Below are 15,725 nucleotides of genomic sequence, written 5' to 3' on the forward strand. Positions count from 1 at the left end.
ACCCTCCTGCTAACTATATTTCTACCTGCCTCTCCATGCACTTACAAGCAACATCTATCATGGAAGCCTTTCAAAACCCAGGAATTATTTCAATATTCAAAGTAATACTATTTGCACAATGACAAAGCCCAGCTACAGGACCGGTGAAAGGAAGTCACAGTGAGGAGATGTATGTGGATGTTTCTCTGGAAACAACATCAGGTTCGTGTCACGACCAAAAGCCTTTTCTCATCGTCTGATCAGAGACATGCAAACCTGCAAATTTCATGGTTTGTCTTGGGCCAAGGGTCATGAATCATTTTGAATATGCAAAACATAATGTCCGAGATCATCACCATAACAATAACAATAATGAAAATATAGCCACAATTTCCATGTCATTTTCTTAGTTTGATAGGTAAGATGAGAACCAGTCAGTCCCAGAGAAAGCAACACTATTTTCAGTCTATCCATTGCAAGAATAATCAACTGTGGCAAAGACTCAGGATTTACTAATGCAGAGCACTTAGGTTTACCTGAATTGTTCAGTACAGTAAAAAGCTAGACTCTAGGTTTTTATAGATTTTATATTTTTATATATGCACTGATCTCTGCTCTGTCAAATGTTTTTAGTCCAGCTAGGCTCCCAGTATTGGTTTCATTTTAAGCGAAACACACAGCAGGCTACTCACAAGCGCACATCTTTTGATCAAAATTTATTGGATTTTGTCCTCAAACAAGTATAAAATATAAATCTTTTCTAAATCAAGCTAAAATCAAGCCACAGCCTCAAAAACAGTTGGGATTTAAATTAATAACATTGCACAAATTGTCTGCCTCGGGGCTGGTAGCTAAAGCTCATGTTCGCGGGGGGCACAGAAGGAGTTTACAGCTCTGTATAGCAAGCCTGCAGAAGTGACCACACACCCCTTGTTTTATCACACAAAGCTTACGAGTCACTCTCTTGTCTTTTGACACATCTTGGATACACAGGCGGTGAGTAAAAAGATGCTTCTGGGAGATGGAAAGGTCAGTTCCACAGACACAGAATAAGCCTAATCCTAAATGTTTAGCAGAGGAGCTTCGTCAGGAACCTGGACTCAAACTTTTTGGGGCAGGAAAAAAGTCCCACCAGAACCCCCTCTAATGGCCAATTAGAGGGACTGGGTAAGACCTGTCAGTTGATGGTGGGTTCCTACATGGCAGAGATCCCAGCCTGTTTTAATAAGCCTGAATCCAAGGGACTGGGCCTGTCTGGAGGATTTCTGAGATTTCTGAGATTTCATTTAGTCTCAGAGAGGACAATATAGACAGACACCCAGAAGAAAATCACTTGGACATCAGTTGGAGTGGTTTACGGAGAAAATTGAATTAAGGCTGAAAATCAGAAGCATCATTATTTTAAGATATCCCAGTAAATATTTGTTGTAGTTTTGAAATGACAGAGTGTTGGCCTTCTCCACTTTATCCTGTTTTTATATTAAAGGTTGCACGTCTTATTTAGGGTAGCAAGTGGAGTTAGATCATGGGCTTCTTTCCACAGTATCTGTGTCCAGGGAACCAACTGCAACTGTTGACACTTGTTATTACATACAGCAGGTGACTGAGAGACCACTATTATCATTCAATAAAACAGGTGTGGTAATATGAGCTGTGTTGAAGCAGAAAAACAAGAGAAAACCATTTGTGGTTAATGTTTGTAAAGTCTGTACAAAAAAACAAAAACAAAAAAAAAAACCTCTTCTACAATGGCCGGTCACCAAAGCACGCTCAGAACAAGCAATGACTTGGAGTAAAAATTTTCAATGGGTAAGGATTAGATTAGAAAATCCCATTGTCAATGAGTGATGGAAAGTGGGAAAACTCCACTGTAAAAAAGAATGGAAAATTCCATTAAAATATTATTACAATTCTGACAAGGCCTAATTTTTGCCAAAGAAACCGGCTGCTAAATAGTGAAACCGTTTGAATCTCTGACTGCTGTCAGCAACATTCAACCAACTATCTGTCTAGATACAGAAAACAAGTGAGGACTATAGAGAAATAGCAGAAGTATAGCAAAGGATACAGATATGATGCATAATAGGACAGCAGGTAACTACTCAGATCACAATGTTAGCTCTTAGCTCTACTGCACAAGGTTAACTGGGATACATGATGAGTGTCGGATATAAAATCAGAACTCATGGAGCAGACATGGCACCTCAGCAGACCTAGGGAAAATACATTTGAATATGGGGTAAAGCTTTAGATTATAGCTCCCTTTTCTCGGATATTACAATGTAATTAGACAGTTACGTAATCTAACAAAACAGGACCAAGCTGGTTCTGTTACTACCAACAGGCCTGTCCTCCACCTGCCTTGACTGAATATTATTTTCTTACAGTTTGAGACAAATAAACCATGACTAAAAGTCAGAACATCAGAGCCTAGTCTCCTCGTCTTTGCTGTGCTTGTGGTTTCTGGATAATAACTCAGAATTTACCATAGATTTGGGATTTTGCAGACTTGCACCATAATGACGAAAAAAACGGAATTTAAAGAGCTGCTGAATATGGTTTTAAATACTACTACAGGTGCATTTAATGTATCTTAGCAGACACTTTATGGAGCCTCAAAAGTGTTTTTTTGAGGCTGAGTGTTTTTTTCCCCCAAAATACCAAAATATACATTTTATATCCGCTATTTTTCCCAGGTCTGCACTTCAGAGTGACTTGAGCCGGTACTCCACAGACAGCCGTCGGTTAGCCACACTTTCCAGTTCTTTCAAGTCATTGCATGTCTTTCTATTGAGTTCTGATTCTATGTTATTTGCACAGAGTGCAACCAAAGTACCAAAAAGCCACGTGGGCAACACTGACTGAGCTCTAAAACTGAATCTATTTCAAAAACACTATTCTATTGTACATATTGTATGAGTCTGTATTGTTAACAAGCAATCCATTGATGTCTGGACAGAGTTGTAATGACATGATTTTCATAAATAGAAACATATAAAACCATTTAAAACAGACTGTCTAGTAATACAGAGAGAGCACACTGTAAAAGACCATGGGCTGAATACCTGGGGGAAGGATTAAGCCTAATCTATGGGCTAAGAAAAATTAAATGTGGATAACCAGATAACCAACACATGAAGGACGGGCTTCACAAACATGGATTAATCTTTCCCCAAGTTAACTGAACCAAATGCTTTCTACGGGTAGTGATAACATCGAGTCCTGGCAAAGGATTCCTAGACTAAAATGTTGCTCAAAATGGAGAACTCCATTGAAAGAAACTTCTGAAATCCATAACTAAGCCTAGACAACGTCTGTGACATAAGCCCCTCCAGGATAACAGTGATAAAGCTCTTAATAAATGTGTCTACACAGTCCATGACTTGGGAAACAAGGGTTGGACAATATAGCCACCATTTATACAAGAACATGGATTCATTGTACTACAGTAAACGTGGTACTGAAATGCCTATTACAGTAAATGTTTTTATAAAGCTACAATGCTTGTTTAGCCTAGACTAGGCTTCCCCTGTGCCAAGTATACCAGCCCCAATACTGTATGTACAAAATGAGCAGTTGATCGTCTTGGTTATTGCATGCAGTACTAGATTAAAGGTATACCTTAACATTTTTAATTTCAGTCTGTTCTTTCTCATTGCCAGGCACTTATTGCCGTCACATTACGGTGTAAAGATTTCAACAGCTTTCCTTCAGCTTCTACAAAAAAATGACTTTTTAGGATTCCTCACTGAAACCACTGGCTAACGTCATCCGCAACCTAGCCAGTTAGCGCACAGCTAGCAGAACACATTGTTTTTAATTCATGAAACGCTTTTCTGATAACTAAAGGTGCCAATTCAAGGCCTTTTCCGTAGAGTGACAAGTGCCTGGTGAAGAAATACAATAAAATTCAAAACGCCAAGGTATCCGTTTAAGGACATACAGAAGTCTCCGATGTCAACTTCAGAGTATCTAGGCATCGTTTAGCGTCGGCAGAAAGCAGAGCTCGGTCATGCATCACAACTTGGTTTGTTTCCGTACAGAATGAAGATATTACCCAACAATATCTGATGTCCATATGATTCACAATTTCTCCCTCATCATCTGTCAAGAGTTGGTGAAATTCTGCTCAAACAACAACAGCCATGTAGGCACATAGGTTTATCTTTTCAAAGCTTCATCAGCGTCCATCCACTATCGGTGAAGAACTGCAGTTCAGACAGCTTTCCATCTGTCGTCTTCGCCATCCGAACACAGTAAAGCGTGGTGAGAACAGTTAGAGAGAGGAACAGTATTTGGTAGACTTCCCACCACAGTAAGGTGAGGGGAATGCTGTGCTGTTCCTTCAGGCACCACAACACATTTTAAACATTTCCTTCCACAAAGAAGATACTCCAAGAACGTCTAATGTCCAAATTGTCTGAACAGGACACAAGTTTTAACCATCAGTCTGTTGAAAATGTCCCCATAGCCCTGTCTGTCTATCTGTCTGCCTGTGGATTCACAGCTTCAGAAGACAGAGAGCCAGCAGGACACTGCTAACGCGTATGGAAACTCGTCTTGGGAAGTGCACATCTTTAAACTTGGCATGAATATTACAACAGTGGACTGGAGGAGAAGGGTAAAGTCTCGGGAGGGGGGCGGAAGAGAGATGGGGGAGAATTACCTTGTATTAAAGTAACAAGACAAAAAACAAAAAATAAAAAAAATAAAAACACATGCACATTTCCAACAGGAGCGAAGTTTAAAAATGGGACTCTCATTGTGCAATTTAGTTGAAAGAAAGTGGGCGATTGTTCCAGAAGAGTTTTTTGAGACATATAAACATCCAGCTCCCAAACAATACATATTATTAGAAAAGTGGGGAAATTGGTAAGATCCCTCCTCCTGAAAACACAGCAAGGCTAAAAAAGGCAAAATACTGGTTTAGTTTGTAGTCATATAAAACAGATTTGGTCTCTCGGAGCCATTTCATGGTATCATAAGAGATTAAGGTGCCTAATCAGGATTTATTCCACTACATACAGAAGTGGACAAAGTGCATGGTTATTTTAGTTTAGGTGCTTCACTTTTTGCTCTTCACTGCAGACTTGAGTCAAAATACTATTTGAAATACTGTAAAACAGTGCTTCTTAAAGTATGGGTCAAGACCCAAAATGATTTACAGGCCTAATTCTGACAAGAGCGGCAATATGTTCCACTGAGCCCGAACCTCAAGGCAAGGTGCTGGTGAGGTTAGGGTGCTGTTCACAATATCAAATTGCACTCCTGTCAGTGTGATGAGTTGTGGACTAACTCTAAATTTACAGCGCTGCTGCAGCTGTTGCTCGCAGTTTCATGGTTTAGGGAAAACCCTGTGAAACAAGACTTTGTTAGCATTGGTTTCAGCGGAGACTTTTAAAATCCAGTTTCAAAGGCCCACCGAAATAAAGTTGTGTGAGAAACACTGCTGTGAAGTATTTCGATAAACAGAGGACTCAGAGGTCTGCCTCACAGTGGCCATTATTCAGTTCACACACTGTGCCTCTGCCTCAGCTGTAACTCTTCACAACTTAGAAGAAGACGACACACATTCACTAATTTAACTTTGGCACAACAGTCTCTCGCATTGTCTGAATCTACATAAAACCCTTTAAAAAGGTCATAATAGCACAGGATGTGTCCTCCGACATGTGGAAGGTGAAAAATGTGTTGAAAAAATGTTAATGGCAATGCATATTTAACACATATTGTGTCATTTTTCAACAGATCTGTAGGTTTTCATTTAAAAAAATTCTATAATAATAATAATAATATAACAATTAGCTATAATAAAGGGAAGACTTTTGAGTACACATCCTGCGTTATTTAAAAGCATTATTTTAAAGAGTATATTCTTTCTTGGCATTCATTCAACATTAAGGTACTTTGTCTCATCTCTTAGGCCAGTAACACTTCAAAGGACCAACATTATCAATCTATGCCAAGTCAATCAACTTCTTAGGCCCATGTGACTTTCAGCACTGATTAACATGTGGTCCTTGGGGCGTACTACACAGGTGTTAGCAAAAGGATAACAATAGTTAACAGTAAAATCAACCAGCTCCACAAATAGATGTATGCTAGAAGTGAACAAGGTGAGCACTGTGTGTTTTCACTGGGGACGTCATGCAGCTGAAACGTCTTGCTGTGAGATCTATAAGCACCGAAGCACCCTTAAAAACACCACAGATACTCATATTTTTAGTCTGTCTGTGCTGGTAGTTTGAAACCAGGGGTGAAACGTTCATAATGTTGGAGGCTATTAGAGATATTAGAGAGTCAAACTGGAGAAAGCAGCATCACTGAGTGAATCAATCTGCCTTATCCTGCCATTTCCAACAAGCAATGAGTGCAATTTTAACAAGGGGGGTGGTGGACATGTAAACTGCAAACTCCTCCTAAAATCTCTACTTAATAGTCTGCATTCAACAATTGCTTATAAAAGAGGGGCTGTATCTCAATTTCCTGGAACAATTTCAGCTGCCAGGCAGCTTCTCAGTTATTCTTATACAAGGAAACTAGGTCTATTCCAGCCTCCAGTGATTTTAAAGATGGTCCTCTTTCATAATATTCTGGTGATGAAATATGGTCTAACTGGGGTGTTTTTTTTTTTACTGTTTTATCAAAGTTCGGTGTGCTGCTCAATGTTTGCTTGGTTTGGTAGGAACTCTTTCCTTACAATGACTCTTATCTGTTATACCTTACATACAGTCAATAGCAGAACTATTGTGACAGTGAGCTAAAGCTAATAGTCCATCTGTTATCCTCATGTAAAAGTTATTCACATTTATTTTGACAGTATGGTGAATTCATGTTACAAATGAATACACATGCAAATCAATGACAAAAAAAGACTAACTTTAGCTCACCGTCTTAGTACTTCCACTACTGATTATATTTCTATTTGTAACATTCTGTAACGTTTCACCGTGTTGAACAGACCCCAGTTTCCCTCCACCACTAGTCCTCAGAACCTGACAGGGATTTCCTGACACTGCGTGACGGTTCCCAAACCTCGCTGTCATCAGAATCGTCAACGTCATCTTCCTCATCCTCTTCCTCATCATCATCCTCCTCATCCTCATCTCCCGCCGCTGTGGTGCTCTGCTCCTCAGTGGCCATCGCCGCTTCTGCCTGCGTCTCCTCTCCCTCCTCCTCTCCTGCTTCCTCTCCCTCCATCCTCCCAGCAGCCGGCTCCAGAAAGGGATCTGAGCCCATGTCCAGCCGTCGCTGGACCTCGGCAAACCACTCCCTCACCTTTCCAGGGGGAGAGAAATATCTTAACTTGACAGCTCCGAGGAAAACTGTAACACTCACATCTCACATCCCAATAAATACTAGAGCTGCATGATATTGACAAATAATCATATTGTGATTATTTTGCTGACTATTGCAGTTGCGATATTAATTGCAATTTACACAGATTTTTCAATATTTTGGACTTTTCAGCAAACAAGAAACATTTTTAATGAAACGCTGAGATGTTGTTGCCTAAGATTTGTTCTGTTTGGATACAATGACATTTTTTTTTGCAATTGTGCATTTCATTTATAGGCCAGAAATTGGAATACCATATTTAGCAGTCCACTACTCTGATAAAATAATTGCAGCCTCATGCGATTTGGAAATTGAATTTGGACTTTTTTTTATTAATTGTGCAGCCCCACAAAATACCATTGCATTACCTGTTCATAGCTCATGTTGCTCTTGCCGACGAGCTCGTCCAGATCTTGCTCATTGAGGAAGTGGTGCTTCAGGTAGTACTCCTTCAGGATTTCCCGCCCACCCTTGAATTTCCTTGACGGGGGAGACCGTTCGGCCTCTGCGCTGGAGGAGGCAGACCTCTTCGGCTGCTTCCTGGTTCGGGACCGTCCCCAGCCACGGTTTCGGACACGCCTCTTCCGACTGTTGCCGCTGCCCGTCTTATTGCCTCCTCCGCCATTCAGCCCCTCGGCGCCGCCGCCGCTCTGGTACTGGAAGAACCACTTCAGGTTACCATTCTTCCAGGAGTAGCGTGAGTCTCCAAACCAGTTGACAATGTAGGACCTAGGGAGGCCGCTCTCCTCTGCCAGCCGGTCATACTCTTCTGCTGTGGGCCACTGGGTCCGCACAAAGGCACTCTTCAGAACATGGAGCTGCTCGGGAGACTTTTTACTTTTATCTTTTATGTCTTTGCTGCCGCTGCTGGACGCAGGCAGCTGCTTACTGCGGCCGCCAGGGGGAGTTTGGCTACCTCTCCGAGAAGAGGAGGCAGAAGGAGAAGAAGAGCTCACTCCCCCTGATCCTCCACCTTCTCCTCCTTTTCCTCCCTCTGTCTCCGTCCTTCCTGCCTCGGTAGAATCGGAGGAGGAGGCAGCTGGCGTCTTGCGTCTCTCGGTGAACCAGGCATCGATCTCCCTCCGCGTCAGTTTGGTCTCTGTCCTCAGTCGACTCAGTTCTTCATCTGACGGGGTGCTGTTCTTCTCAAAACTCTCCTCCAGTACCACCAGCTGCTCCGGTGTCTTCTCCTTAAACTTCTGCAGGGTGAAGTCTGGGAATGGGTTCCATGTTTTGGGCCGCGTCTCCTTCTCCTTCACGGGAGGCGTGCGTGGAGGATGGGGAGATGTGGGGGTCTCGTCGCTCGAGTCGATGACGATGGTGGCGTTGCTGCTGCTACTGCAGCCACCGCTCCCTCTGCCCCCTCCCCCCCCGTCGTGGAAGACGATGACGTGGCTGTTCTTCGAGTTGCGCTGGTTGTATCTGGTGTCACTGAACCACTTCTTGATCTCTCCCTTTGTCAGGTTGGTGAGCTTCATCAACCGGGCGATTTCTGCGTCGCTGGCAAAGTGGTTTTTCAGGTAGCTGGCTTTGAGCTCTGCCAACTGCTCTTTGGACTTTTTAGGCCGCATACTGAACGTGTCAGCGCTGAGGGCCGAGTTCTCCTGAGGAGGAAGAGGGGAGAGTTATAGATTAGACAAAGGGTTTTACAGATTGATATCATTGGCGTCACTTTGCATCCAGAGGAACCAAATACTTACTAGGAGTGAGGCAAAATGGCTGCAGATGGGACCTGTGATTTTTTTTAAGCTTAAATGTGCACAAGATACTATTGAATAAAAAAAAAAAACATTCTACTTCTACAGCCATCATGTGGGAAAATCATTCTATCACCCAACAACCTGCTGCCTGACAACCTGCTGCCTGACAGTCTGGAGAAATAGCCTGAAAGCTCTTTTAGGAAATGGTTGGCTTGACCACTCTGTGGCCAAGCCACAACAATGTCACAGTGGAGTTCAGAGCCACAAAAACAGACAAGAATTTGTCTAAAAGGCAGCACTGTGTGCTTTCAATTTGGTGGAGTTCCCACCTGTGGAGAAAGGGAGGGTGGCTGGACAGTAGTGGCCCGTTTCAGCTCACTGTTCCCTGGGGTGGGCTGGCAGGAAGCTCCCTTGGAGCTCTGGGACTGGCTGGGCAGCCCTGCCACAGTCAGGGTGATGGGACTGGTCACTGGAAGGTTGCCACCTGGGCCGACCTACACAGAGACAGAAAACCAGGAACAATGGATATGTGTAGCTGAGACAAATTAGATGCAAATTCATTGCTGATTAAAGGGATTATAGTTCTCATTCTAAAGCCCTTTACCTATGGACGGGGACCCAAAATAGGTTTTGGGCGTGGTAGATCCCCAAATGATTCATGCTGCAATGTTTTTATGTGCTTGGGTGAGTGGAAGCATGCTTTCTTGCACCTGCCACCCAGGGCAAGATTCAGTTTCCTCTCCTCTGATGTGTAAAAAAAAAAAGAGCCCAGCGAGACACCAACAACAACAAATTGACTGCATGAATAAAGACTAAAATGTCCACACAGTGGATGGATAATAAACTAGAGACCTTTCTGTGAACATGAAAAAAAGCTACGCACTTATGAGCTGAAAGAAATAGAGTAGGAATAGAGAATCACACTACAAAAAAGCAATAAGAGGTGGGGAGGCATGTAACCTTAGACATGACACACACATAATATTGTCAACAACAGTATTTTTCAATAATACTTACTTTTGTCCCTTATAGCCAATTATGTTATACATGTTTTATTTTGTCCTCGATACCAGTTCATATCCAGAATGAAGGCATTATTGCCCATTTCAGCTGCAGGTGCACCATCATATATGTTGCCCAACGATCGTCATATTTGAGGCAAGGTGACACACTGCAAGCAGGAATCAAGCAGTTTGAAGCAAAGTCAAACCAAGTCAAGTCAAATAAGATCTAGACTAGATCAGGTCAAATCAAAGTCAAATCAAAGTTCAGGTGTCAAGTCAGGTCAAAACAAGGCAAGTTAAAGCCGAGACGAGTCTCGTCAAATATAGCACATATTCTTCCCTTACCTACCTGTGTGAACACCAGGCCGGGCTGGCCCACTATCTGGCAGGTCTGAAGGATGGACTGTAGGCCGTTGGCGGCTGCTGACAGGTGGTGAGCAGGTATGACAGTGATGGTCTGAGGCACCGTGTGCACCGTGCCGTTAAACTGCTTCCTCCTGGCCTCCTCCACTTCCTCTGGAGTCCAGCTGACGCCGTGCTTCAGCCGCTGGGCTGAGAACCACACCTGGAGATAGATACAGAGAAAGCACCTTTCATTGTATCCTGTACAAAAGTAGGTAAAGGTTCAAAATATAGGCTTCAGGCTGCCTGCTTCAGAATGAGGTTATTTTTTACTTGGTATATTGAGTAGAGCCACAGTCTTTTGTCACAAAATTATCAAAAACCACAATGGAAATCAGTCTTTGAAATAAGATCGCGTAACAACAACATGTGTTTGAGTAAATAAAGTAAACTACATAGAAGAACTATGTAGAAATGTATTGTATGTATTGCATTTTTGTATATATGTATTGTACACATTATATATACACACTACTATCACGCACATTATTAGTAGTATTACACATACACACATGCACATATATATATATATGTAGTACTGCTACTAACAGCACTACTACTAATAATAACTAGAAGACACTCTGTAGAGCACAAACCTCCATAAACGCTGGACAATTCTCCAACTTGCAAAGCTGCAGCCTCCGTAACAGTTTTGTTTGTTTATGTTTACCTTCTGGGTTTGATTTTCTGATAAAATAGCACATGAATGCAATGCTGTTTAGCAGCCGACTTGGAAGTCCCAGATGTTGGACCTTCCCACCAGCGCATGAACACAGCCTAGCAGTTGTGCCTTAAAAACAATAATCATCTAATGGTGGAAATCCCAGATCCGAATCACCACCAAAACCTGATGAACTGATCCTTGGGCCAAGGGCTACCTGTCCACAAAATTTCAGCCAAACCCGTTTGTAACTTTTTGAGGTATCTTGCTAACAAACGGAAAGGTAAATATATCTGCTGATAAATCAGACAACTTTTATCTACCTTGATCTGCTCCTCTGTGAACTGGGTCTGTGCAGCCAGGCTGGCGATCTCGGCCATGGAGGGGTAAGGAAACTTCTTATATGTGCTGCCCAGCAGAGGGTTGGTGTCCATGGCTGCGCTGTAGGAGGGGATGCTGCTGAGGGGAATCAGGAGCTGGGGCTGCGCTGCTGCTGCACTCTGCTGGGCCTGGAGAGCCGACAGCACCTGGGACAGAGGAACAGGAAGAGAGGGAGGGAGGTAAACAGAAACCAGGGCTACAACTACTACTACGCATACAACCCGGGACCAAGCCCCCCATTTGGCAAGCATCCATCCTGCTGAAGTGTCCTTGAGCAAGACACCAAGTCCCTACCAGCTCCACAGGTGCTGCTCTGTAGCTGAGCCTGACCTCTGACCTCCCTGTGGAGAGAGTTAAGTGAAAAGACAAATTTTCCCTATGGGGATCAATAAAGCATCAAATTATTATTATTCCTTCCTACTACTACTACTACTACTACTAGTACTATTACTACTACTACTACTACTACTATAAGTACTACTACTAATAATAATACTAATAAAAAGAATAACAAAGGGGGAATAGAATGTAATATAAAATATAATACAAAAACAAGAATTTTGAGCCTTTAAAATTTTAATTTGTTGTGCTGCATGTACACACACACACACACACACACACACACACACACACACACACACACACACACACACAAACACACACAATCAAGAACTTGTGGATTCACTAACAGAAGCACAATTAAAAGGACACAGAAAGGTCAGAGGTCCACTTACTCTTGATGAACCTACCTCCTACTGCCAGCCTATCTACCACAAACTCAGAATATATCACCCTTATTTTCATACCATCAACCTTAATCAACATCATTCATTTTTGTGCTTGTGTCTGTCATATAATTTGTAAGTTTTACTCAACTGTTCCTCCCAGTCAGCAGGATGATTCACACAATTGCACCTATCCCTGACTTAGCCTCGATTTACATGGGTCACATAAACACAGCCCTATATACACATAACACACATGCAGTCAACATGTAAGCTACTCTCTCTTGATCTTCCCTCAGCCTACATACACAGTTTACAATCTTGTGCCAGTAGTACGTGAATAAAAAACAAGCCAGCTCAGAACCTGACCAAATATGGCATTCCCTGTTCAGTATAAAAGCTAGTGCTCCGACATCACAGTGTGTGTCACCATGCACCTTCTTGACATGAAACCTCTCACTTCCAATTAAAGGTCCCATATTATAATTCAAAATTTCCTCTACTTATATACATATAGGATCAAAGATGTTTAACGCATCACAACTGGACTTGGTCTTGATTGGCTCCCATCACTAAACAATCCGGCAAGTTTGCAGCATTTGAACACAAAATCACGAAAACGGAATAATATGGCACCTTTAAATTTTGGTGCAACTATAGTACCGCCTCAAAATCTCTTTGGTGGCGTTCATCCTCCTGAATATGGTTCATTAATACAGCCAGACCTTTACAAAAGCCAAAGTATTCTCATCACTGCAGTCACTAAACGAATCTTTTGCTTTTCGTGTAAGTGCCTTTCGTGTTTGTATGTGTAAGTGCGTGTTCTCCACTAAACCACTGTCATACCAAAGTTAGTCAAAACCAGAGTTTCACATACGAAATGGTTGGCCAACAAAGAGATATGACGACGATGATGTTGGGTCTGGACAGACAGTGAAAGCTATAGCAAATGATTTCCAAGTCTTGTAAGACAATCTTATGTAGTAATGAGAGAAAAAAAACCCATTAAATATGAAATAGTTCACTAAACCCTTGTATAATTTAGTTTCTCATCTTAGCTCTGTACCTGTGCCAGGCCGGCAGGCAGGACCGTGGGGTTGAGCATGGACGATTTCTTCTGCTGCTCGGAGGAGGGCAGGTTGACCAGCAAACCGCCGCCTCCTAACTTCATGGAGTCGTGGAGCAACATCTCCACGGGCGTCATGGGCCCCAGAGGCGCCTCGATGGGCTCCTGCTCTCCTCCCTCCTCCCCCTCGCCGCCTCCCCCGAAACCCTCCGCCGCCTCGTCTGCCGATTTCAGGGACACGGCTATCCTCTTGGGTTCGGATTTGCTCTTCATCCTCATGATGGGGGTCTTGCTGAGGGAGATGGCGGCCACAGCGGCGGGGTCTTCCCCTCCCTCCTCGGGGGCGTCGCACAGTTGTTCCGGGGTCGGCTGGTCGCTGCTCGGATCCTCCAGAGGGTTTGCGGCGCTGCGTTTCAGCGAGGTACGGAGGACAACGCTGTCTTCCACAGTGGGGAGACTGGGCTCGTCTGTAACAGCAACACAGCTTTTATTTTGACAGAGATTTTCTATTCCTTTCCAGTTCATTCAGATCTATAGTACATTTGAGTACAAGGAGAGTGTATATTTCAGTGATGCTCAAAAGATATTGTCTAATGTGCAATATACAATGATGGTGCAATGATTGACGGATCAAAACAATATATAACTGCAACTGGAATGCAGACTGCTCAGTAGGAAGATGTATTAGTCTCGCAGGGGACGGTGATGCTTTCATACCCGTCCCCTCGGTGCTAACTTTACAGACAAGAATGGTGAAAACGCGGCTCGTGGGACTCTCACCCGTGTCTGGAGGGGTGGGGACCACCACGACCGCCTCACCAAGCTCCTCTGCTGTCGGACCCTCCTCCGCTCCCTCCTTCATCTTCCCCTCCTCCTCCGCCTCTGCCTCCCTCGTCCTCTCCGTCCCCTCCTCCACCTCCTCCTGCTCCACCACATCAGAGGGCAGCACCATGCAAGGCGTGGTCGATTTCCGGCGGCTCGACATCCTGGAACCAAACTCTGTTAACTTCTACTCAGCGTCGGGGGGGATCTGTGACCGAAGTGCCGAGGCTCACGAGTCTTGGGCGGTTGGGTTCACATGCTCGAGTCCTTAATTGATGTATTTCTGGTGTAAGAAACAAAGCAAATATGGATAAAGTGTGATATATTTATTTAATCTTACAAAGAATTAACAGTAAGTGTAGTATAGTATAAAATATAGTATAAAAGTGTAGTATAAAAACTTTCCATCACCAAAACCTCAGCTCTAGACAAGTTTTCCCACTGGTGCCGCTGGTGTATTTTTGGCATAACAAGACATTATCAATAGTTTGCCTTGCTGCAAGGTCAAGAAAAAGTTGCTACATGTGGGAGACAAAGTCAGCAAACAACAATATTAAAAATGGCAAAATTGAAAACACAAGGACTCTGCATATCACTGACATAAATGCAGATGAAGTAAGGATCTTTAGTAGTTCAACTGGGATGGTCTCTCTTAAATGTTTCATTTGTAAACACACACAGGTATTGTTTTACTTTCCCATAAGACATTTTGACTCATCCTAAGCACATTTAAAGCACAATTTGAATGCATTATAAAACTTATAACCATAATATTGTATACTAAGCAATAATGCACACACACACACACACACACACACATACATATATGCAATATCTCTGGAATTCAATGCATGTTGGAGTATATAACCAAAAACCACCAGATTGATATTGTGTTGTGTATTAAAATGTAGCCTATGCCAGCCTATGCCTACACAAACTGCTACGGAGTGAACACTGAAATTTCATTGAATCAAAGTGCTCAGGGAGAGGAAGTGTAGTGTGATTTGACTGGTAACTGTTTATGATGGCTGACAAAAAGCATGATCCATGCGGGCCTATAAACAAATTTCAAGTGCAATTTGTGGTTTTCTAAGATTTACATTCGATACCAACATCAGTGACCAATGTAACTTTATGCATGTCTTATTCCCCCATTATACACAGTGAGCAGGGATGTAGTGGAGGGTAAACCCACCTCAACTCTATTTACCAGCCTATGTATTCATGGTATTGAGTTTACCCACATTATTAGGCTGACATAGGAGGAATTTAGGACCTTAATTAATAGTATACATCATAGTAATTAACATCAAACTGATTCAAGTAACTGGAGGACATGATCTATTCAGAAAAAAACAGCATAAATTGATGCTTTTCTGACAATAAGCCTGATTTTTGTGTGTATTTGTGGTTGTTTCTTCTAGTGATCACTGGCTAAAGGTCATGGTTTACCCACCATCTTATTTACCATCACATCATTCACTGTGATACAGGTGTTACACCAAATGTTATGCCTACTTCTTAGACATGACTGCAATAACTTTGAGACCAACTTTTCATGACTGCGATTAAAGATGTGACTGCTAGCAAAACCGGTTTTAAAAATAATACTGTGTAACTGCATACAGTATGCTATTACTGTACTGC

At 42.7% G+C, this 15,725-nt stretch overlaps 1 protein-coding gene across 1 annotated transcript; it reads right to left on the minus strand.

Annotated features, from left to right (window-relative positions):
* Nucleotides 1-5,223: 5,223 nt before the first annotated feature.
* Nucleotides 5,224-14,241, minus strand: zhx1 (zinc fingers and homeoboxes 1). Its single transcript, XM_071904983.2, has 7 exons — nucleotides 14,037-14,241; nucleotides 13,257-13,723; nucleotides 11,408-11,611; nucleotides 10,371-10,586; nucleotides 9,347-9,511; nucleotides 7,686-8,921; nucleotides 5,224-7,257 (listed from the first exon to the last, which is right to left on the minus strand). The coding sequence occupies exons 1-7, from the start codon at nucleotides 14,239-14,241 to the stop codon at nucleotides 6,961-6,963; spliced, it is 2,790 nt and encodes a 929-aa protein (XP_071761084.1). The 3' UTR covers nucleotides 5,224-6,960.
* Nucleotides 14,242-15,725: the final 1,484 nt, after the last annotated feature.

This window comes from Centroberyx gerrardi, chromosome 12 (assembly GCF_048128805.1).
Source record: "Centroberyx gerrardi isolate f3 chromosome 12, fCenGer3.hap1.cur.20231027, whole genome shotgun sequence".
Lineage (NCBI taxonomy): Eukaryota > Metazoa > Chordata > Actinopteri > Beryciformes > Berycidae > Centroberyx > Centroberyx gerrardi.